This window comes from Tursiops truncatus, chromosome 14, assembly GCF_011762595.2.
Source record: "Tursiops truncatus isolate mTurTru1 chromosome 14, mTurTru1.mat.Y, whole genome shotgun sequence".
Classification (NCBI taxonomy): Eukaryota; Metazoa; Chordata; class Mammalia; order Artiodactyla; family Delphinidae; genus Tursiops; species Tursiops truncatus.
In genome coordinates this window covers 64,572,537-64,595,523 of record NC_047047.1, presented here as the reverse complement: position 1 = coordinate 64,595,523, position 22,987 = coordinate 64,572,537, and the positions used below count along the sequence as shown (strand labels likewise).

General features: G+C 51.1%; 1 protein-coding gene across 1 annotated transcript in view; it reads right to left on the bottom strand.

The window, feature by feature from the left end:
• CAPN13 (calpain 13) overlaps positions 1-22,987 on the bottom strand; it is a 56,381-nt gene that overhangs the window by 15,162 nt on the left and 18,232 nt on the right. The window contains 7 exon segments of the mRNA XM_073791636.1: positions 3,210-3,352; positions 5,667-5,809; positions 6,832-6,906; positions 10,861-10,946; positions 15,699-15,773; positions 16,701-16,824; positions 16,826-16,870. Coding sequence (XP_073647737.1) covers positions 3,210-3,352; positions 5,667-5,809; positions 6,832-6,906; positions 10,861-10,946; positions 15,699-15,773; positions 16,701-16,824; positions 16,826-16,870 — 691 coding nt within the window.

The following is a 22,987-nucleotide window of genomic DNA, read 5'->3' as shown; positions in this document are numbered from 1 at the left end:
CCATTTTTAAGCCACTTCATGGTTTGCAAAGTATTTGCACGTAATGTGTTGAGTTGTCACAGTAATCCTAAGCATATGCTAGGCTCCGAAACTGAGGCTTTGCAGTCTCAGTAGCAGAGGTGAGAATAGAGCAAGCTGTGTTGCTTCCTTTGTAATTAATACCCACCACCTCCATGCACTGTCTTCCACAGTTGGCATGGGTTTCAGTTCTATCCTACTGCTGATCCTGGGCTCCGCTTAGGCGTACAGGCCATTTGATTTACCTGGGCAGGCTTATCTGGAGATCAGGAATGAGCTGGAAGGGAGGTGGAAAGTTCCAGCCTGGGGGAGGATGGAGCTTATCCATCCTTGCTCTTTTTCTCTGTCCTGTCTTCTCCCTGCCTATTTGTACACCACCTGTGTTTGGTTTGATGCAAGGCAGGGCACTGCTCCCATAGCAGTTGGACAGCCGCAGGCCCATGCCAAGGTTGCAGAAATGTATGCAGCTGTCATGTGGGCAGCGCTGTACCTATGAACACCAGTAGAGCCCTGGAGTCACAGACAGCCTAGCTGCTGGCACAAACATAGCCTGTTTCTCAGCAGAACCGTCAAAGGAACCCAAGTGCCTCTTGAGTTGTCAAGGTCTGGACTGTTCTTTGGTGTTTAACTCGATCAGGATCCTGCCAGATCTAAAGGGATCTCCAGGGAGCCTAAGGAGGTCACAGGTCTGCATGCCCCTTCAGCAAAACGGGCAGCTGAGAAATAAGGTATCTCTGGCCGAAAAGTAGACAAATGGGCTTGGCAGCATTTAGAAAAACAGATATGATTACAATACTGCCAGGGCTCCTGAACTGTAAAGACTTGGGGCAAATCAGTAAACACAAGGCTGCCGTGTTGCTCGGCTCTGGGGCACGAGAATCAGATGAAAATATGAACAGCACCCCCAGTTTTTGTGCATGGGGGACAGACCTCATACCCTCTCTGGACTTCTGTCTCTCATTAGGAAAGGGAAGAGCTGGCTGAGATATTCTTAGGAGTCCTGTCTGGTTCAGGACTTGAATTGAATTGTTCAATCCCTGCTGGTAGACCAGATGTCTCAGTCCCTTCCTAGCCCTTCCCAACTCCTCTCATTTTGTTCTTCTCAGAGGTGAGATTAGGGGACTCTGAGGTACTCTTAGAAGGTACCTGAATCAGTTGGGATCCTTGGCAGAAAACAATGGAAACTAATCCAGGGTGGGGTGAACAGGAGGTCATTTATGGGAAAGATAAATCAGAGTCAATGGGAAATCTAGAGAATGCAACTCGGAAGGTGGGCAGGAATGAGAAGAGGTGGCTACACAGCTGGATACCATCACAGGATCTGCCTGCATTGCTGCACCAAAGATCTGCTGCAAAGAATCCCTCAGCTGGTCCTAGCTCCTTTAGTTACTTCCTCAAGACTCAAGGCCTAGAGTAACCAAGAACATCCAATTGGACAAGCCTGGGCCACAAGTCTATCCCTTTGCATCCAACGGCTGGGGAGAGGGAATATTTGGCCTCTTTGCTGCAGTGGGAGACCAGGCCTTGCCTTTCACCAAGGTTCCCCCCCACATGGAAAGGGTGGTCATGTGCCTAGTGGTGATGAAAATGACAACTGTCCACTACTGCATCCTTAGGAGATGTTCTTTGATAATCTCAGCTGGTTTGCAGAACCTCAAAAGTACGGTGCTAAACCCCAACAATTTCTTTTCCATTGATTTCATGCAACTAGGATGTGGAAATGTGCTCAGAGAGAGCAGGACCCAAAGGGTTCTCCTCCTTCTAGAGCCAGAAACATATTTTTGTTTGAGCTGTGAGCACCACCAGAAAGGCAAGTGCCTATGTCCTGCTGAGAGCCCTGGTCCTGGGACCACAAGTTCTGGTATCGGGCACTCCCCTGTCACCACCCAGCTGCACCTTGGGCAGGTCATTCATGCTGACTTTTGGTTTCCACATCTATAAAAGCAGGAGTACTGGGGTTTTTGAGACCGTGAATGTGAACATGTTTGGAACTCTGAAGTTCTCTATCAGTGAGGCCTTCGTATTAGAGTGAACCACAGCCAGCGCACAGGACTGTTTCAGGACCCAGGAGCCCTGCCTGTCCATGACGGGGCTAAGGCCCTAGTTGTGAATGTTGCCTTAGTCTCAGTGAACATTCCTGGGATCCTTCGTAGAGATGCTGTCAGAGCTCCAGCCACACAAGTGATGAGTGTGTTTGACTGAAGGCTCGAGGGACATCTGGCACCCGGTCCCCAGCTCTGCCATTAACTGTGTCACTTCACGTCACTGGGCCTCAGTTTCTTCACCTGTAATATGGGGACAGGGGATCCCAGCATTTGATGGTTGCACGATCTTAGTTACCCATGTTCGTGCAGAGAGGCTGTGGGGTGTATGATTTGAGAACCCTGCACTTTATCTGTGGGATGCATTAAACTATTTGGGAAAGGAGGAGGGAGCACAGGTATCAGATTTTCTTTTGTAACTCCTTTCTTTTGCATGGTATTAAAAAAGAAAAAAAAAAAAAGGAATTCCCTGATCACCTACTCACAGTTAGTGTGTGTGCAGGTGTTGTGTGGTGGGATGGCCCCTTAGGAGCTGAAGGGCTGGCTGAAGAGCCATCAGAGGGGAGGGGAGGCTAGGTGGAGAGGAAGACCTGGCCTTGGATGAGTGACCAAGCAGATGCTCGTAAGCCAACCATGGAGCTTTGACCGATTTTGGTGTAAGCATAAGAGAAAAACGTACCTCCCGGCTGTATACCCAGGATTGTTTTTTCCCTTAAACTCCTCCCAGAGTTTAGCCAATGATTCTCAGACATCTCTGTGTATAAGCAGTCCCTGGGGAGCTCATTACAATACAGATTTTCAGGCTCCGTCCATGGAGATCGGGACTCAGAATGTTTGGGGGTGACCCCAGGAATCTGCACTGTTGCAACAGCTGGTCTCGGACCAGACTACTTTTTAAGGAACAAGCATCAGAGCCTGCAGCAGGAAGTGCTGACAAGTGGCAAGGGCAGGAGCTGTGCCCACTGTAACCTCCTTTGTCTCAGGTTTTCCTGCAGATTTACAGAGTTGCACCCACTGAACTCTATCACGCTTTGGGTTTTATTTCTGAGTCTGCAGCTGGGTGAAATCCCCCAGCCTAGCTGGTTGCTTTCTCCAAGGTGTACAGAAATGTCCTTTCAAAGGGCAAAGCCCGGAAGCATGCTGCCTTACCTTGAACACCTCGGACTTCAGTGGAAATGTCCTATCTGTTGTCTTTAAATTTTGTGGCAAGACAAAATTGAAGGACACGATGACATTGTTGTTTTCCATGCTTTCTGGCACAGAGAAGATGTACTGCATGTCCCTCTGGGGTCCTGCATGAAAAAGGGCAGTGAGTGGACTTCAGCTCGTCTCTGGCATTCCAGGATGGGACTGTGACCACTTCAGAGAGCCAGTTCAGTGTTGTGATGGTTGTGAGGGAATCTCTGGCTTTGGGCTAATAGACCAAGGCCTGGGTCCCATTCCCCACAGTTACTAGTTGTGACACAAGCTTCTTTATTTTGTGAGCCTCAGTCTCCTCCTCTTAAAAATAAGGAGGGAAAGTATAGTTCCTACTTGGTGAAAATGTTTCTTACACTGTAAAGCTGAGGGCTATTTTTATAATAATAAGTGGAATTCCAGAGGCCTCAGGTATGCATTGGTGACAACCATGGAGCCAAGAAATGGTGTCAATCCCCCAAGCATCAATGGAAACAGAGGAAGAGAGGCAGAGAGATGGCAATTCATAGAACTCTGCTACCCAAGAGTCCTCACCAAAGCCAGAGGGAGACAACTAACATGAAAACCATTAGATTCAAATGCATGAGAGATCGGGACTTCCCTGGTGGTCCAGTGGTTGAAAATCCGTCTTCCAACGCAGGGGAGGCGAGTTCAATCCCTGGTCGGGGAACTAAGATCCCACATGTCGCCGGGCAACTAAGCCCGCGAGCCATAACTGCTAAGCCCACGCGCCCCAACTACTGAGCCCGCGTGCCACAACTACCGAGCCCACACACAACTAGAGAGCCCGCATGCCACAACTACTGAGACTGTGCACCACAGCTAGAGAGGAGCCTGCACACTGCAACAAAGGGCCTGCGTGCTGCAACGAAACACCTGACACAGCCAAAAAAACCAAACCAAAACAACACAACCAAATGCATGAGAGATAATGTATGAAAAATAAATGAAGATGAGACAAGCTAGAAATGAATTAATAGACATCAGAAGGTTGGGGTACGATTGGGAAGCTCTGAAAGGGGAATAGGGAGACATAGAGGCCACCGCAGTCATCGGCTTTTTGTGAGGCTCAAACGATGACACACTCAAGTGCACTTAGCAGCACAGAACAGGTGCTCGCCGGCTGCCTCCCTTCCCTCTCTCCCTTGTAAGGAATTACTACAGATGGCACAATGTATAATTTTGGTCAGTTCATCGATCTGCACTAATATCTGGGGGTGCTGGCCCGCAGTCAGACAGGTGCAGCTCAGGAAGATGAATCAGTAAACTTGCTGCCCGAGCGACTCGGTGGTTTCTTAGAATCTGTCCATGGTCTCCTGGTGACTAGGTTCTCTGACCAGCAGAGTGAAGAGCCTGGAGGCGTGGGGTCATTCAAGCGTACCATTCTCGACAGGCTGGTGCCAAGGTGAGGGAATGCACGTGTCAAGGTGCAAACACACCACACACACACAAACACACACGCACAACTATGTTGTTTGTATAGCTTTTCCTATGCAGGATGTGTGAGCACACTCAGGTTCATCTTCAGAGGGTGATATTTCACTCAACCATGTCACAGACGGGGAGCCAGAGGTGCAGTGAGAGTATGTCACTCACTCTCTTAAAATCACATCAATGAGATTCATCTCCCGGGAGCCCAAAGACAGGTTCTGAGGTGCCCACCTCCGGGATCTCAGTATGGTGCTGCAGGATACATCAACCAACATGGGCAGGAATGTGCTCCCTGAGGCCTGGATGGTGCTCTGTGGCTTCAAGGGGAAGATGGAGATGACTAAGTTCCACTATGTACAGTTGGGGAGACTGAGGACAGAGAGACCAGAGTCACAAAGCCAAAATGTGGCAAAAACAATGGTTTAACCCAGGCCCTGACTTTTGCCCAGTGTTCTTTTCATAGCTCCCCCAATGTCCTGGATAATTTTTTTTTTTTGCGGTACACGGGCCTCTCACTGTTGTGGCCTCTCCCGTTGCAGAGCACAGGCTCTGGACGCGCAGGCTCAGCGGCCATGGCTCACGGGCCCAGCCGCTCTGCGGCATGTGGGATCTTCCTGGACCGGGGCACGAACCCGTGTCCCCTGCATCGGCAGGTGGACTCTCAACCACTGCGCCACCAGGGAAGCCCCTGGATAATTACTGAAGAGCAGTGGGCCCATTCTACTCTTGGGAGGTGGATGGAGCTTAGTAGAAGGACAGTGGGAGAGCAAGAGAGCAGGGGATTCACACTGGAGATTCTCCGGCCCACCCCCACCAGCAATCATTCCCCTGGAGAAGTATAGCTGTCCCTTTGGGCTGACAAAGTCCTCTTCTTCAGGCTGATGGTCTAGAATCGAGAGCCACTGAGAGCTGAAGCTGGGATAGGGCAAAGGCTAGCAGCTTCCCCTCTGGCAGAATAATTACCAAGGTCATAACTACCTTCCACATTTCCTGGAATTAAGTGGTTCTTAAACATCAGTTGGGACCATCTTTCATGGAGTGCGTTTCCATGGTCCAGGCTGATTGGAACTTGCTTACATATAAATAGGCAGAAGTTATCTCGGAAATCTTGACATGACATCCTGTTATAAAGAGAGACACATCACTTAATGACTACGGGTTTGTCCCATAACTTCACTGTACCTCTGCCTGTCAACTATAGTATCCGTTGATTTACCACCGTCCAACCCAAAGGCCAGAGCCCCATTCTGGTTCCTTCGTGGTCAGATACACTTCTGATGTCTCCAGTGGTTGGAAGGACAAGGACAGAGTCAAATTATGAGTTCTTCAGGTCCCTCTCACGGCCAGCAAGACGACTGCCAGTCTCTTTCTGTCCTGGGTCCTACACACCGCTAAGAAAATCACCTTTCCCTAGGGCCCTTTGCCAAATGCACGGTTGGGGTCTTATCAGAATACAATGGATTCAACACCTAAAATCATACCTGTGATTAAAGTTGCGATACTGGAAATAGTCTTCCTCCTAATTTATATGTGTCCCTCTGATTCTTAATTACTTAGACCCAGTCTCTTTTTCACACATGCCAAATTTTATTTAAGTATGTCATTGAATAAACCAGACAACCCTTCAGAGAAATGTCCATCTTATTCTTTAAGATGTGAGCATAGGGCTGGGGATGTGTTGTAAAACATCTAGTCCTACATAGCTGCTGGGTGATGACACCTGACTAGAGTCAGGGCTGGGAGATTAACCCCCATGTTCCTCTCTTGCGATTCATGCCAGGAAAGACTGTGGCACTCCAGGGCTCCAAAAAAGATGGCAAAAGAAGTTACAGGCATGATAACCATGCATCCTGGTTTCCAGGAAACTGGTGGTTTCAAAGCTTTGGTGCCAATATTCCCTTCTACCATTAACATTTCCTGCGAGTTCTAACATTTCAGAGAGGAAATACCTTTCATGCAAAGAAAGAACACACAATTTCCTTTTCAAAGCTTTTGTGTCTTGGTGGAGAAAATAGCCTCCTTCTACCTAGATCTCTGAAAAGCGAATCTTTATTCTCACAAAAGTTTAGGGAAAAGGGTGGGGATTGAGGGTTTGGGCAATAGTTAAAGATTTAAAATCTAATTTTGAAAAAAGTGTAAGTACCAAAACTCGCCATCATCCTTATTTTCATACAACTGGCTTTTCCGTCGGTCGTGGGTTTCCTGCCACTCCAGAGACCTGGGCGTGGAGAGACAGACCTAGGATGTTTCATCTCAACCACACATGGCCCGACAGGGGCCCTTTGCACAGGCCTCCAGTAGTTTCTGGGTGTGAGTGGGCCGTGTCGCTCTACCTGGTGATTCTATGCTGATGGCTTCCAAGCTGTCCCCCAGCCCCATCCTCTTTCCTGAGCTTCAGATGAATACATGCTATGGTCCATTCCTTGTCTCCACCACAGCCCCACCATGACCTTGAAATCAACGTATCCCAAAATGTACTCATCCTCTGCCTCCTTCTATTGCCCAAGTGAGAACATGAAGGGTTATTCTCTCTCATACCCTCCACGTCCAAGCCATCACCAAATATTAATGATTTATTGATTCTACCTCCTAAACCCCTCTCAAAGCCATCGAATTATTTCCATCCTTATTGCTGTTTTCAAGTTCAAGAACCCTCATCTCCCTCTTGGACTGCTCACCGGCCTCCCGGAACTCAGTCCGGCCCGCTTTCCTGTTCATACTCTACACCTCCAATCAAAACAATCTTTCTAAAACAGAAGTCTGGTTAGGGCATTTCCCTGCTTCAAACACATCAGTGCTGCCCTTTTACTCTCAGGATGAACTTCAAACTCTGAAAGAGAACTTGGCCTCTGCCTACCTCTCCAGGTTTACCCGAGCAGCTCCCTGTCCCCCCGCCCTTGAACTGTACACTCCAGCAATAATGAACGTCTTCATTTCCTTAGAAATACCTGTCTGTCTGGTGGCAGTGGCAGCAACCAACCCAGACCCGCCTTGGCCTTCACCATGATGCTCCCTCTGCCTGGAATACACTTCCTCCTTTCAGTCCTATAACCCAATAACTTTTACTCATCTTTCCTCCTAAAAGGCACTTCTGCTGGGAAACATTCCCTGTCCCCCCTGGGGTGCCCTTCCTTGGAGCCCGCACGGCACACCGTACCACTCCCATCTCAGCACTTAGCACCCTGTGTTACTAGTGCTTGTTTATTTCTTGCTGTCCCCCATTAGACTCCAAGTGTCATGAGATCAGTGACCTTGCTCACCATTATATTATCCGTCATAGGGCTTTAACACAATGCCTTGGCACACAGTAGGATGCTATAATTTTTTTATTAAATCTGTCTACTTCATTGGGATAATGTGCTCCAGAAGCTAGTCCTAGAGTCTGCGGTGAAGGAGGGAGGCCTCACAGGCAGAAGGGAGCATCTGTCACTTCCCAGCCCACTCCTGAAAGTGGAGGCACACCCATAGGCGACGGCCCCCAAGGCACAAAAGTGTAATGAGACCCTTCTCTGGGACTGACTTGCATGGAGGGCCTGGGTCACCTCTGTGCCGGGAGAGCAACGCAGGGACCACTCAGGCTTCTGGCTGCAGGCCGAGCCAGTCAGATGTGTTATTGTAAAATGGTAATTTTATAATTAAGTGATAATTACATTTTCTGCAGTGTGTAAGGGAAAATAAACGTAGTGTAAATCAATACACTATCGATTCATGCAAGTTTGTCTTTAAGTGTGTGTGATTGAAATTTCCATTATGGTTGAGATTAGACCACCCGCCCTCCCCATCCGTCTCCACTCCTTAAAACGTAGGGAAGCAGCTTCCCTGGTGGCGCAGTGGTTAAGAATCCTCCTGCCAGTGCAGCGGATACAGTTCGAGCCCTGGTCCGGGAAGATCCCACATGCCGTGGAGCAATGAAGCCCATGTACCAGAACTACTGAGCCTGCGCTCTAGAGTCTGTGAGCCACAACTGCTGAAGCCCCCGTGCCTAGAGCCCATGCTCCACAAGAGAAGCCACCGCAGTGAGAAGCCCGCACACCGCAATGAAGAGGAGCCCCCGCTCGCCGCAACTAGAGAAAGCCTGCGCGCAGCAACGAAGACCCAATGCAGTCAAAAATAATTAATTAATTTTAAAAAACGTAGGGAAGAAATCGACCAGTGCACGGAGACAGTGATGATGCGGCCATATCGCTTCCTTCCAGCCCGGTTGCTGGTGGGGAATGGTGAACCTCAGTCCTCAGCCGGGGTACGTGGTCCTCCAGAGTAGGTGTGGCAGGGTCCACCCCCCGTCCCCGCTCTGCACACCTCTCCTCCCTGCTCAAAGGCCTTTGTGAACCCCCACGCCTGTAGGTACAAATCCAAACCTCTCAGCTGGCACCAGGCTCTCTGGTTCCAGCCCCCGACACGTCTCCCCTAGGTTCCTCTGCCCCAGGCCAGCTTCTTGGCCCTGAACACACTACAGATGTTCCTGGCTCAGCGCAGCAGCCGACACTTCCTGTCTACCTAGGGATGGCTTCCAAACTGAGTCATACTTTTTTTTTGGTTGAACTCCAGTTCAACCCCATTCAAGAAGCTTTCCTTGAACAGGCCCGCCCATGGGAAGCTTCTCTTCCCTGACCCCTGGGGTCCCTTATTGCCTTCACTGGTCATTTGATCTTTAGCCCGGGGGACGTGGGCAGAACGTCAGCTCACGTGAATTTCTTGCCTCTTCTACTCAAGGGGACTGTGCCTCTGACACCTGCCCTTCCTCCACTCCTACTGCAAAAGCCAACGCCGAATCAGGGATTCAGGCTGATCGGATCCCACCCCGCGCCATATTGGGCAGCTTGGGGTGATGATTGGGAAGGGCTGGAAAGGGCCATGGATATCCCCAGGGAGGAAGAAAGGACAGAGGCAACATAAAAGGAGAGAGTGCGGCGGGGAGTAAAAATATTGTCCAGCGGTTCGTGGTTTTGCAATTTCATTCCCCTTCTGTGCGGGAGGAGGGGATTCAGCTGCCCTGTTCTCCAGGGGGCATCTGAGGGAGGTCACACCCAGGTTTATGCTAAGAATTCATGTCTCTCCCTCTCCCTCTCTCTCACATTCCTACCCTCCAGCCCCACCTGTGCAGGCGCCTCCGCTGGCGGGCACCGCCCAGCCTGGGGCATCAGGCTCAGGCAGGGACGGGAGAACTCTGCATTTGCCTCCAGAACACACTTCCCGTGTATTGATTTTCACCTGCTTGAACGCAATGTATTTCCTTTCAGGTCATGTTCTCCCTTGTGCTAAGCTGCCACGGCTGGCCAACGTGTCTCGACTCTTTCCGTGGGTCTAACACAGGCCCTCAGAGACCTGCGGGCAGGCTGGGCCTTGCTGGCCGCTGAGAGGAGCCAGTCCCCTGTGGCTGGCCTGCCATCCCTCTCAGGCCTGTCATCTCGTTCTTAGTCAGCAAAGGGGTGGGGACCAGGGATCCGTCCTCCTGGCAGCTGGGAAACACCAGCCCAGCTCTCCGGGAACTACAGACCACACAGCGGGGGCCCCATAGGTCAGCTGGGTCAGCGAGCAACTGCCTGGGACACGGCCAGCAGAGGCATCTGAGACCCACGTAGCTTTGTTCACTCCTACTGCCAGCAAGGCACTGGCTGCTCGCGGGAGTCTGGACCAATAGGGCAGGATGGACGACGCAGGTCGCCTGAGTCAAGCAATCAGCCAGATCTTTGCCTCAGCTCCCCAGCTCCCCCTAAAATGAAGTCTTTTCCATCCTGATGACATGGCATCTTCTGGATCAGAATCCCATGGGCTCCTTTTATGGAAGGAGACTCCTTCTCTCCATCTGTGTCTGCCAAGTAGAACTCGACTCCTGCCCTGCCCTACCCCTCTTTTAATTTCGTACTTATTCTAGCTATATGGGTTCATCGCTCAAGACTGCTTCCTTCTGGAGGACAGACACTGTCTCTTGTCATCTGTATGCATCCCACAGCACCCACCCAGCACAGTGTACTTAGCCCGGAGTACACAGCAGGCGTTTAAATGATGCTTGGTGAATGGCAGCACGGGAGTGTGAGTTCGACTGAAAGTCACACACAGGTGTGAGCTGGACAGACCTGCAGTGGGATCTACCTGCTGCCCTCATGGGTCAGAATGCTCTCCAAACACCGGGTCTCCATGAAGGAGAGAGAGAGGTTTCCAAAAGCCGTACCTGTCACTCCAGCGCCCTCTCCATTCGCTCTCGCCCCAGGGGTTCCACAGGCGGATAAGATATTCCCAGCCGCTCCTGTACTGAATCTGCAAAGAACAGAAAAGGAAAACTGTCAGTGGTCTCCAGCAAGAGTCAGCAGAAGGGATATGAATGCAGCTGCTTTTCACCTCCAAGGACTAATGTAACTTCTGACCTCATTTGGCTGCAGCAGGAAAAAAAAAATGGAAAGAAAAAAAATCAATGTCTCTGCCTGTGTGGAGTTGGAATGAGACCGAGGAGAAAACTGTCCTTCTTTCTGTGCAGCACCTTGAAGGGCAGGCGCAGCGTCCTCAGTCTGTACGACTGCATCCTAAAACCTGCGCCAGCTGAGACAACAGCAGATAAATAGCACGGATGGTGCCATGGGCTGCAGAGGGGAGATCCTTATGGGTCTCCAGCCTCCTCCATGCCCTGTCACAGCCGGCACCTCTATTCCACTCAAATAGCTGTTTCCTTGCTGGCGGCCCCTTGGGAGCTGTGCTGGGGTCTCCACAGCACTGTCCTGAGCAAGGCCAGTAGGAGGCTGATCTGAGCACGACCAGGACCTTTGAGGCCTGGGAGTGGAGCCCTCCTAGCCTGCGGCCCCGGGGCTGCACCCGGCCCCCCCGGCAGCCTGCCTCTGTCAGCGAGCAGGGCATCCCCGTGGCCTGAACGTTCCTTCCTTGCCCAGGGGATCGCATCATCATCTGTCCCAGATACAGCGGCCGGCACACTTGCTCCTTCAGACCACTGAGGCCAGAGGGCAGGACTGTTTGTTGAAAAGTTACAACAAAACAATCACAACCCTTTGAACTTAAGTTCCTGGATCCAGGAGGCCTCCGCCTGGTGAGAGGAATTAAAGCATGATTGAGTTGTGGCGGCAGTGTTGATCTGTGCTCATGTTGTCTGAGGAGACAGAGGCCTGGAGAGGTGAGGAAGGGGCGGACTTGTTCACTGATTCCAGGTCACAGGAGAAAGTCCCGAGTGGAATATTCCCACGTGGAAAAGAAACCCGTGTGTGGAGGCAGGGCTTGGAGACAGGCCTGGCTGAGTGTGTGACGTGCACTACGGCCTACCATCCTCTGAGGCAGATATTCATATAATCTTTGTCTTGCAGAGGAGACTGAGCATCAGAGAGGTTAAGCAACTTTCCCAAGGCCACAGAGTAAGTGGCAGAGGAGGAACTCTGATCCCAGCCACTGTCAGTCTCCAAAGCCCAGGCTCTTAATTTTGGAATTGGGAGTGGATAAAGGATACAGCTGCTCCAGGGCCCAGCTCATTCTCACATGTGGACGAGACCCTGACCTTGCACGTAAACCCTGGGCCAGCACGTGATTACCAGTAGGGCAGAAGGAGCGATGTGGTCAGACAAGGGCCCAAGAACCCAGCTTGGGTATGGTTCTTTTCTTGTCTACTTCTGTCTAGCTGACACTGCAGTGGAAGGTACTCTTTTAATGCCGCATGGGATGGGGGTGCCCCTCTCTGCCCCCCACCAGGCACCCCAGGCTTTGCACACAGTGTATTCTTAACTGCCAGCATGTGACGGAGCCCATGGAACAGGGACGTGAGAAACGGGCGCCTGGTGGCCCAAATAGCTTAATGAGCCAACCTCAGTGCCTAAGGGACAGTCAGGGGCTCAGGCAGGCACAGGGGAGAAGAGTGGCCAGTGCCTGGAAGGGGCTGAGAGCAGGGCTAAATGAGGCATGCAGAGAAACACGTACCCCCTGGCCCCGGGGAGTCACTGACCCAGCTAGGTGCATAGTAAAAAATGCCAATTTCATTTATCTTCCTGTCTGTGTCTCACCCAGAGGGTGGATGAGCAGATTAAAAAGCTCACTGCATTTATGGGCTGGTTTAATCTTAGCACTTGTGGTCATAGTTATAACCTCCTCTTTCTGCAGGAAGAACCTTTAATCAAGTTCTTGGGCGCTTGTCTGACCGTGTCACTTCTTTTCGACAGTGCTCTGTTGGTGATCACATGGGCCTTGGCCAAGTGCCTCAGGCGTAACCTTCGAGGCTAAGGTCACAGCTGCATCTGAGAATGGGCGGCCTTCTTGCTTCACTCTCCTGGCTGCTGACTGTACCCTGACCCTGGTCAGATCTCTCAGAAAGGGTGCCACTGGGAAGAGGCGATCCAGGTTATCTGTCCAAGGATAATAATTCCTTGAAAGTATTCTCTTGAATGCAAGTTCCAGAGGGCAGTTCATTGTTACTCCTAGAAAAAAAAATGGTTTCATGGCTAATGGCAGACTAAATCCAAGCTGTACTTCTATTGTTAATACAGGCCTTCTCAGAGCCTTTAACAGGTGAACATCGAATACTGCTTTCACAGAGCATCGCACCAGGCTGGTGCTCCTTTGAGCACAGGCAAGAGTGGCAAGAATGGCGGGAGTGGACGCAGGACACACGGTCTTCATCACCTACTGTCACAGGAGTGTCCTGTTCAGACTGCTGTGTGTTATAAGAACAACTCAAAGTGTGTGCTGTGGGGGAGGAAGCATCCGGGCTGTGAGCAGAATCGTCACGAGCCCAAACCCCAGCCAAGCCGGCACTTCCACTCCCCAGTTCACCTCCATGACCTTGGCCCTAGGTGTTCACTTGGCTGCTCTATAGGCCGGCAGTCACTGCCATCCCCATGGCCAGCCTCTGCGGGACTCACATTCCACGGCCATCTGGACCTCTGGATACACAAGTCCCTTCTCCCCTGCATTCAGAGGAGAAAGAAAGGCTGTCTCAATGTATGAAGAGGGCCTTGCCAGGAATGGCCAGCACATCACACAGGTACCATGGCTCCTTCCTTCCATGCCCAGCACCGATATCACTCATTGATCACAGCTCTCTTTTTCCAAGTCCGGAAGCAGAGCCCAAGTCTTGTCAACACAGTAATCCAGGCAGCACTGCCTGGATCAAGGCTGGCACACAAGAAAGCTGACTTTCTCTCCCTAACCTAGACTTGTCCACATCCGGGATGGGGAGCTACGGGGAGCAGGATGTCCATCCGTGGCCAGATGTGATGATGGTATTGTCTGTCTCCACTGAGAATTCAGAGAAGGGCAAGGGAGATCCCAGAGGAAGGGCATCTGGGGCCACTGGGACTGGGATCTCTTATGGCTTCCGTTTACCAGGGCCTCTTCCTTGCTTGTGGGAAATGTCATTTGAGCTCCTCACATATTCTGTGATGGAGAATCCGTGATGTCATCCTCATAGGCCAAAGACAAATGCATGCATTCACTCATGCGAGCGCACTCCTCACCCACTGACCCAGCAGGCATTTATTAGGGGCCTGCTCCCCTCCAGCTGCTGTGCAGAGGAGGCATTTTGGTACTGATTTCCTTAGGCAGGAAGGTGGGAGAGAAAATATTTGCCTCTGGTTTTTTTGTTTGTTTGTTTGCTTGCTTTTTTGTTTTGTTTTTTAACATCTTTATTGGAGTATAATTGCTTTACAATGGTGTGTTAGTTTCTGCTTTATAACAAAGTGAATCAGCTATACGTATACATATATCCCCATATCTCTTCCCTCTTGTGTCTCCCTCCCACCTTGCCTCTGTTTTGCAGATTGGAACATTCACCCAAACACAAAACAATGGAGTGACTGGCCTTAGGTCAATGGACAGGAGAGACAGATTGACACGCAGAGAGGGAAGACAGATATGAGAAATAGGCCATAAATAGAAGCTGATACTCTGCGTTCCTCGGCCCATAAATACCTGTGAAAAATGGACCCTGGGGTTTGCGACACTGTCTCTTATGACCTAGAAGACATGATCAGACCTCAGGAGTTGTGAGAACTACAGAGATGGGGGAACATTTGTGGGAAATCATCACAAGGCCAGGAAGTGCTGTCCCTGCACGGCTGTGTGATAAGCATAGATGGGAACTCAGGAGTCGTGGTGTCTGGGCCCAGCCATTTCAAGCAGCTGTATCACCCTGGCCTTCCCCTCTCGGGTGTCGGCTTCTCGTTTACGAATCGAGGAGGCTGGACTTCAGTAGTGTTTTCCAGACCAAACGCTACTGCACACACCGATGATACGCATTTTCGTCCACCCAAAGCTGGTTGCTGCATCACGGGGAAAGACTGGTCCCCAGTAGCCATCCTCCCCTTATTCATGGGAATAAAGTTCTAGCTGGGCACAGGGCAGCCCAGCGAGATGCTACGTTTCCCAGACAACGTTGGGCCTCAGGGTGGCACACGACTAGGTCCAGACTCATTGGATCTGAGAGAAAATGGTGTGTGCCTTTACTGACACGTGCCTTCCTTAGGGATGTGTAAGTGGCCCTGGCCTCTTTCTCCTCCCCGGCTGGGAAATGAGGGCACCTGAGGCAGCTGCCCTGGGCTCACAGATAGAAGCCCCATGTTGCAGATGGCAGAGCCAGCTACCAGCTCTGGAATCACCTGCCTAGCTGAGAAGTGAACTTGATCTTGTTTGAGCCCCCTGCGTTTTCGAGTGTCTTTGTCAGCGCAGTTCAGTTGGTATGTAACAAATGAAACCCTTTTGGGGCAAAATTTTCTCCAAAGTCAATTGGGTAGTTAATTCTGCTTTCTTTTTGGGCTAATCCCCCAGCCAAGTTAGACACTCTGCCTGTCTGAGGCCATTCAAGGATAGTAAGATTTCTGGTGGGTCCCTGGGGGATGAGGATACTGGGCACCAGAACTACTGGATGAAGAGAGGGAATGAGGTTGTCCATGATGGGCCTGGACATGGTGGAGGCAAGGGTGATCACTACTTGTTTCAGCTTCTTGGGCTCACCGAGGCAAGTGATTCCGACTCCTGTGTAGGGGAGCAAGAACCCTGGGGCACCGTGTTCACGGAGAGCCTTACCTGCTCAGCGCCAGTCCCTGTGTAGGCATGCCGACTCACCAGCCCGTTTGCCATCCTCGCGGACTCAGTTGTCGGCTTCAAAGGAGAAAAGCAGACCAAGCGTTAAACATTCACACATTCTTCAAAAAGATAGAAAAGCACCATTCGGTCAGCAGCTGGGCTGTGGCCAGACGAAAAGCATCCCTGACTCACGTTGGAACGGCACGTGTTCCTGGATTTCTTTCCTAGAGAGGCAGAGTTTGAAGGCTGTAGGGTGCTTGAGAACCCAGCATTTCACACCTCAGGAGATCACCCCATGACAGACAGAAGGCCACCAAGTCCTGAGGACGTGGGCTGCTGGCTTCTCCAATTACTTGCTATCAATGAGACACAACACAAGACATAACTTCTGGGCATTTTGTGGGAGTTGGGAAGATCTACCACCTCCAAGCTATGAGGAATTGGGGTTTAAAGTGCATTCTGGTTTCAGGTGGCATTTCAGACTAGGGGTGTGTGACTCAAAGCCCACATGGTTAAAGAGTGAAGGAATTGTCCTCAGGGATACGGTGTTGGCTGTCTCAGAACAGACTCAAATAATTTGGAGGGTCATTCAGGCTTTTCAGAATGGGGTACTCTGCCTTTGGGCTGCTGCCTTTAAAGCCAGTGAGAATCAAAGGGCCCCCTGTTCACTCTGGACCCCACTGCTTCCGGTCACAGGGAAGCACTAGGCAAAGGCTTCACTATCAGACGACAGCGTCTGAACCCCTGCCCAGCCACTCACTGGCTGTGTGGCGGTAAGCAGTTTACTTAGTCTCTCTGAGCCCATTTCTTCTGTAAGTGAATTCTGCGATCCCTATTTCAGATGGAGGGCTATCGTGAGGATTAAATGAAGTGGTGTCAGTAAAGCACAGCATCAGTGCTCCGTGATGGTCACTTGGCCATTCCCCTGAATGGGCCAGTGGCTGAACACTCCTGGGCGAGGAAAGGCTCGAACCGGTGCAGCGAGATTCCTGGTCTACTCACCCCGGCCAGGGTGCTGCAGGTCATCAGGGAGCCTGCCTCGGCTACCATCTTCACCACTGTCATCAGGTCAGACGAGGAGGAACGCAGGCTGATGCTGGTGACCACCCCTCCCGTGAGGTCCACCATCAGGGAGGTAGCCATGGTGCAGGTTGACATAGGACCCATGAAACCTGGGAGGGATAAAGGCAGATCAACCCCTGTGGTGCCTTGGGTGCCCCAGAAAGGGAGGTTGCACCCGGACCTCTGCATATTTCCCAGGAAATGGACTTCCCAACCACCCCTGGGCTACAGCAACCTGCCCACCTTCTGTTCTCCTGGATAAAGAATCTAGCGATGTGCCACCATTATCGCTTCCTTCTCCTGGTCTCCTGGGCCTGGGGAGCCCCACAGGTGGCAGCATTGTACAGAGCTTAGGAATGCAGGTGCTGGAGCCGCAGGCCAGGGTTGAATCCCAGTCTCACCAGATACTTAGCTGCTTCACCTAGACAAGTTACTTAACCTCCTGGGGCTGGGCTTAGCATAGTGCCTGGCACAAGGGAAGCCTTTAATAAAGACTGGCTATTATTATGATAAGGATCCACTGTTTCAGTATGGAGGTTCCTTAAAAAACTAAAAATAGAACTACCACACAACCCAGCAATCCCACTACTGGGCATATACCCTGAGAAAACCATAATTCAAAAAGGGTCATGTACCACAATGTTCACTGCAGCTCTATTTACAATAGCCCGGAGATGGAAACAACCTAAGTGTCCATCGACAGTTGAATGGATAAAGAAGATGTGGCACATATATACAATGGAATATTACTCAGCCATAAAAAGAAACGAAATTGAGCTATTTGTAGTGAGGTGGATGGATCTAGAGTCTGTCATACAGAGTGAAGTAAGTCAGAAAGAGAAAAACAAATACCATATGCTAACACATATATATGGAATCTAAAAAAAAAAAAAATGATCATGAAGAACCTAGAGGCAAGATGGGAATAAAGACACAGACCTACTAGAGAATAGACTTGAGGATACGGGGAGGGGGAAGGGTAAGCTGGGACAAAGTGAGAGAGTGGCATGGACATATATACACTACCAAACATAAAATAGATAGCTAGTGGGAAGCAGCCACATAGCACAGGGAGATCAGCTCGGTGCTTTGTGACCACCTAGAGGGGTGGGATAGGGAGGGTCGGAGGGAGGGAGACGCACGAGGGAAGAGATATGGGAACATATGTACATGTATAACTGATTCACTTTGTTATGAAGCAGAAACTAACACACCATTGTAAAGCAATTATACTCCAATAAAGATGTTAAAAAAAAAAAAGGATCCACTGTTTCCTGTTTAACAACAGTGGTAAGTACTGGTTGTGTGCAGGGTACCTTGCTAGGCACTGAGCGTTCAAAGACGGATGAGACCCTGTTCCTGCCCTCCAAGAGCCCACAGTCAACAATTGTGATGCTCACTGTGGCCATAGGCAGCCTCTATTCTTACTCTGTGTGAAGCTTGACCCAGAATCCCCATTCCCATCCTCAGAACTAACCCACTCCCCCCAGAATCACCAGTGAGGTGATGTCACTGAAGGTAACACAGGTGAGGGTGAGGCTTACATAACACATCCCCAAAGCAAACCACCTAGAACTCTCAGACCTGTTCTCCAAAATGCCTCTTCCGAGACTTCCTTGGTGGTCCAGTGGTTAAGCCTCCATGCTCCCAATGCAGGGGGCCCGGCTTCGATCCCTGGTCAGGGAACTAGATCCCGCATGCTCCAAGTAAGAGCCCGCATGCCACAACTAAAGATCCCATATGCCGCAACTAAGAGATCCCGTGTGCCGCAATGAAGATTCCGCATGTGGCAACTAAAGATCCTGAGTGCCACAGCTAAGATCCGGCCCAGCCAAATAAATTTAAAAAATAATAAATATTTTAAAAATGCCTCTTCCCACCCTCCCATGGGGTTTCTGCTTCTGGACCCACACCCTGAGAAATGCCCTGTCTTATTGCCCTATCTTGTCCTCCTCCCAATTCTCCCCCAGTCACCTACTAGACAGTCTCCAGATTCAAGAGCCAATCTGCTCAGCCCAACTGCTGGCCTCCCCTCTCGTGAGCTCTCCTCTCGGGCGGGAGGCTGAGCTTTTCAAGGCCCCCTTTTCTCCTCCGGGGAATGGGCTCTTGCGGTTGTGTTGCCAGGTGAAGCGTGAACAGCACGTGGAGAGGGTCTGGGTTGTGGAGGTGTGCTTGCTGTGAGCACGATCAGGACAGCAAGTCCATGCTCACCTGCTTCTACCGCCAAACTCGTCCATCCCTCCACAGCAGCACTCACCACCCACATGCTCTCCCCTTAGAAGGACACGTCGGGTTGCTTGGCCTTCCTTGGGTGTCTATTTGCTGTGAGAGCGCGTGGATCACCTTGGAACAGAGAGGAAGTAACTGGGGGTCCCGGGAAGGCTTCTGAGAGGGGTCACAACTCTGAACTGAGTTTTATCCAGGTCCGGACAGTGGGATGGACATTCTGGAGAGGAAGAATCAAATCAGGTAGGCTCCGGAGCCGGAAGAGCGTGGTGGAGTGGGGGTGATGATGGACTGACTGGTATTCCTGGGAGAGAGGGAGGATTGATCACTCACAAGGAGAACCACTGAAGCAGGGGCCACATGAGGTCAGATTTGTGTTGAGAACTCAAGTTCCTGTCGATGGGGTGAACTGGAAAGGTTCCCATGCGCTCCTAAAATATAGGCAGGGCAAACCCACAACAGCATGGAGCTGAGTCAGGCCAGGCATGAGACCCTGCCTCTTGGTGTCAAAGTCCAGTGGGCATGTTCCCACACTACCTGGTCACTCAGGCCTCCGGCCGGGACCTAAGCTTTCCTGTCCCTGACGGGGAAGCAGAGGCCAAGCCCCATACAGGTTGGTAGCCGCAGAAAAGCTCCAGCTGTTGCTTGCTTTCTGGTGACGCAAAACCACGTGGGGGTCAGGCGTAGGTCCTCCCTGCTGCTGCCTCTACTGGGCCCGAGGCCTCGGACAAGACCCCTCTCGGTCCTCGGCCCTTCACCTGGATCAGCTCTGGGGCCCCTCAGACACCCCTCTCTCACCATACTTCCACCTCTGCAGTTCTCTCCTCCTGGGGTCCCCCAGAATTCACGTAAACTCACTTCAGCAAATACAGATCAAGCAGCCGCTCTCAGCAGGACACCGTCCCAGGCGCAAACACCATGGACGGCTTAGAGAGTCTTGTGTTAATGAAAGCAAAGGCCACAGAACCCAAGGGCCATTCTAGAGGAACCAGGTGGCAGATGGATCTCAACTCGTTATGAAACTGGTTCTAAGTCTTATCTTTCTGTCTCTCCCTCTCTCTGACCAGAGTTGTCTGGTATTAGACTCTTATCTCTGCAGTGTTTTTAGTCAACTGCAAAGCTTCGATTGTGCCTAGGTAGGTCTCAGCGTCTGACTCACTTGATTTCCCACGTTTTCTGGCTCTGGGTCCTAGATTAAGAGGGCTTTGCTGAGGGTGCTGGACGATCACCAAGACTAGGGTTCTGGAACCCATTCCAGAGCCCGCCAGCATGACCTCCCGTGTTGCCACCCCCCTTCTGGCTTCCAATAGAGCTTCCCTGGAGCCACACCAGGAAAGCGGCTGCTGGCTCTGCCCCGTCACTCCAGGGCCACTGCCTCAGTGTCTACGGGCCTCGTCTGATGGTCTGATGTCATGCACCTCCCACTCTCTGCAGTCACCACAGAGACACCCAACGCAAGGGGAGGGACCCATGGCCAGCGGCCCCCTCTCGGTGTCTTCCACAGCCTTCTCTCGCTGTGTCTCCACGATGCCCACGAAGCCTGTCCCAGCAGCAGCTGGGCGTTTCGACAACGAGCTCTCCCTCTCTGCTTTACAAACACGCTCTCACAGAGCCTGCTCATGCTTCAGGGACAAGTCAACTCTTCTTAGCTCCCTTTGCTGCCAGGAAATAGAAGGGAGGGAAAGAGGGAGAGCACTGTGTTCGCCACACCTGTCACTATGCGTGTCACCTGAACCCAGGAATTCTGAGAGAGCCTTCTTCTCACCCCTCGGCTTCCGCCTCATGTTGGGGAAACATCTCCATGCCTGGCAGGGATGTGAGAGGGGGAAGAATTCAGATGTCAAATCGGGATACAGAAAGGATGCTGAAAGGCTATAATTCTGAGCCACAGAGATTCCAGAAAGGATGCTAGGCAACTTACCAGACCTTGTCTCCCACTCTCCTATTTTATGACCTCTGGGGAAAAGAACCCTGCAAACAAAGATTTTTTTCCCTCCACATCTGACTCACTTGACCAATTCATTTCTGACTCCCCAGTTGCAAGAATGGTTGAAAGTTTGGGATCCACATGTTCACTCGGTATTGCCTACACCCTTGGAGGGAAAGAGGACCATCTCCACCTGGACAGGTGGGTCCTCTATGCTTGCGCTGTGGTCCCTCTGTGCCAGACACTGAGTTCCAAAGATGCAAAAAGACAAATCATTTTCCTCTAGGACTGACAGTATCAAGAAATGATGGAAAAGCACGTGACTGGGGAGGACAGACCTGATCCCAGCTTGGCCTCAAACACGGTGTGACCTTGGGCAAGTCATTTCACTGCCCCTCCCCACCCCGAGCCTCAGTTTCCTCATCTTTCAAAGAAGGTAGGGTTTGATGCTGACAGAGGCTCCGTCTAGCTCTGATGTGCTGTAATTCTATTTCATTTCCTCCTGCATTCTATAACCCCCTTCTTTGGATGGAGGGGAAAGCTTTTAAATTGCTTTGGAGTTTGAAACATTTTCTCCTGCACTAGATTTCTTCAGGCAGTGGAATGTGGATTCTGGGTCCAGTTTCCCATTTCTTTTCAAGCTGAATGACTGCTTTAGGTCAGCTGTTAACAAAAATCGGGTCAAAGTCATCATTTCATCTGCGAGTTTTCTAATTCTCCAAGTGAACTGCCACGCTCCCCGCTTTCAATAAGGAAAAAAAAAAGAGGCCCTGGAGTGGTGAGCACTGAATCCACCCCGGAAAGATAATGGCAGTGTTTGCATAAGTAGCTTAGAAGTGAATTAACCTCCCCAAACATATGGATGGCTTCATCCACCTCGCCTGTTTTCTGGGCTTCATTCTCAAATGCTAACGACCAGCTCTTCCTGACGCTGGAAATGAGCAACAGCTCTAGTTTTGCACAAGCTGGGCTCAAAAGAAAGAATGCACGAAAAGAGCCCCTGAGATGTGCTTCCAGAAGGACAAGGACTGGGGTAGTCTGCGGGGTCGTAACCACTCCTCAGGGCCCGGGACTGGATGGGGCGGGGTCTTCGGTCTTGCCAAATGATGTCACTTGATCAGACGACCGAAAACCTCAGTAGACTCAGGTTAATCGCTTACACCTGCCATCACATCACTATTCAGAGCCTTGGCTTCCGCATTTGTCATTATGAGGCATTGGTTAGGAAGATCTTTGGGGAACGTGATTCCAGGACACTCTCCGCTATTCATTTTTCTCCTGAAATGTGTGGGCCCCTGACCTTTTGTCTCCTAGCACTGGCTTCCAGCTCTGATGTGTCCCTCACTTGTGTGGGTCTTGATGACAGCGACCTCTCACACACGCGTACTCTTGCACAGCCCGCCTGAGCCAGCGTGAGCGTCTCTCCCAGCGCCCAGCACAGTGCCTGGATTATGATTAAATGCGCCATACACAGCTGTTGAATAAAAGCAACCCAAACTGTCTAAGGGGAACAGGTGACTTGGGGAGTTTATAAGTCCTCGAGCTTGTTAACACCAGCAGGTAGCCCCTGCCTCATGGTGTTTGGACCATATAATAATAAACAGCTCCCGCCCTGCCCCCCAGTCATAAATGCAATCTCACGGCAGCCACACCAGGTCCCCAAGTGTCCCGCCCGGGTCACTGCTCAAATCACCCCCCCCCATATCTCCTCTCTCTTTTCTGAAATCCTACCCATCCTTCAAGGCCTCGCTCAACGCCACCTCCTCTGTGCAGTCCCAGCTGAGTCTCTGTGAGTCAGAACTGCTGTCTCTCTCCTCTGCCCCTCTCAGCAGACTTTGAACATGATACTACATTTTATTGGGGCCCGTACACCAGCCCTTACAATAATACCGTTGTCAGTGCCTATTTCTGTCCAGCTCTGCCCTGCCCCACCCTCGCCATGTGTCTCTGGGTCCCTCCTCTGGCTCCAGCTGAGCCTTGCGCACAGTGATTATTTATGGAGGATGCCCAGCGAGGGGGCAAAGGCTCTGAAGCTCCCAGGGGCATCGCTTGCATTGAGCAGAGCCGCCGAAAG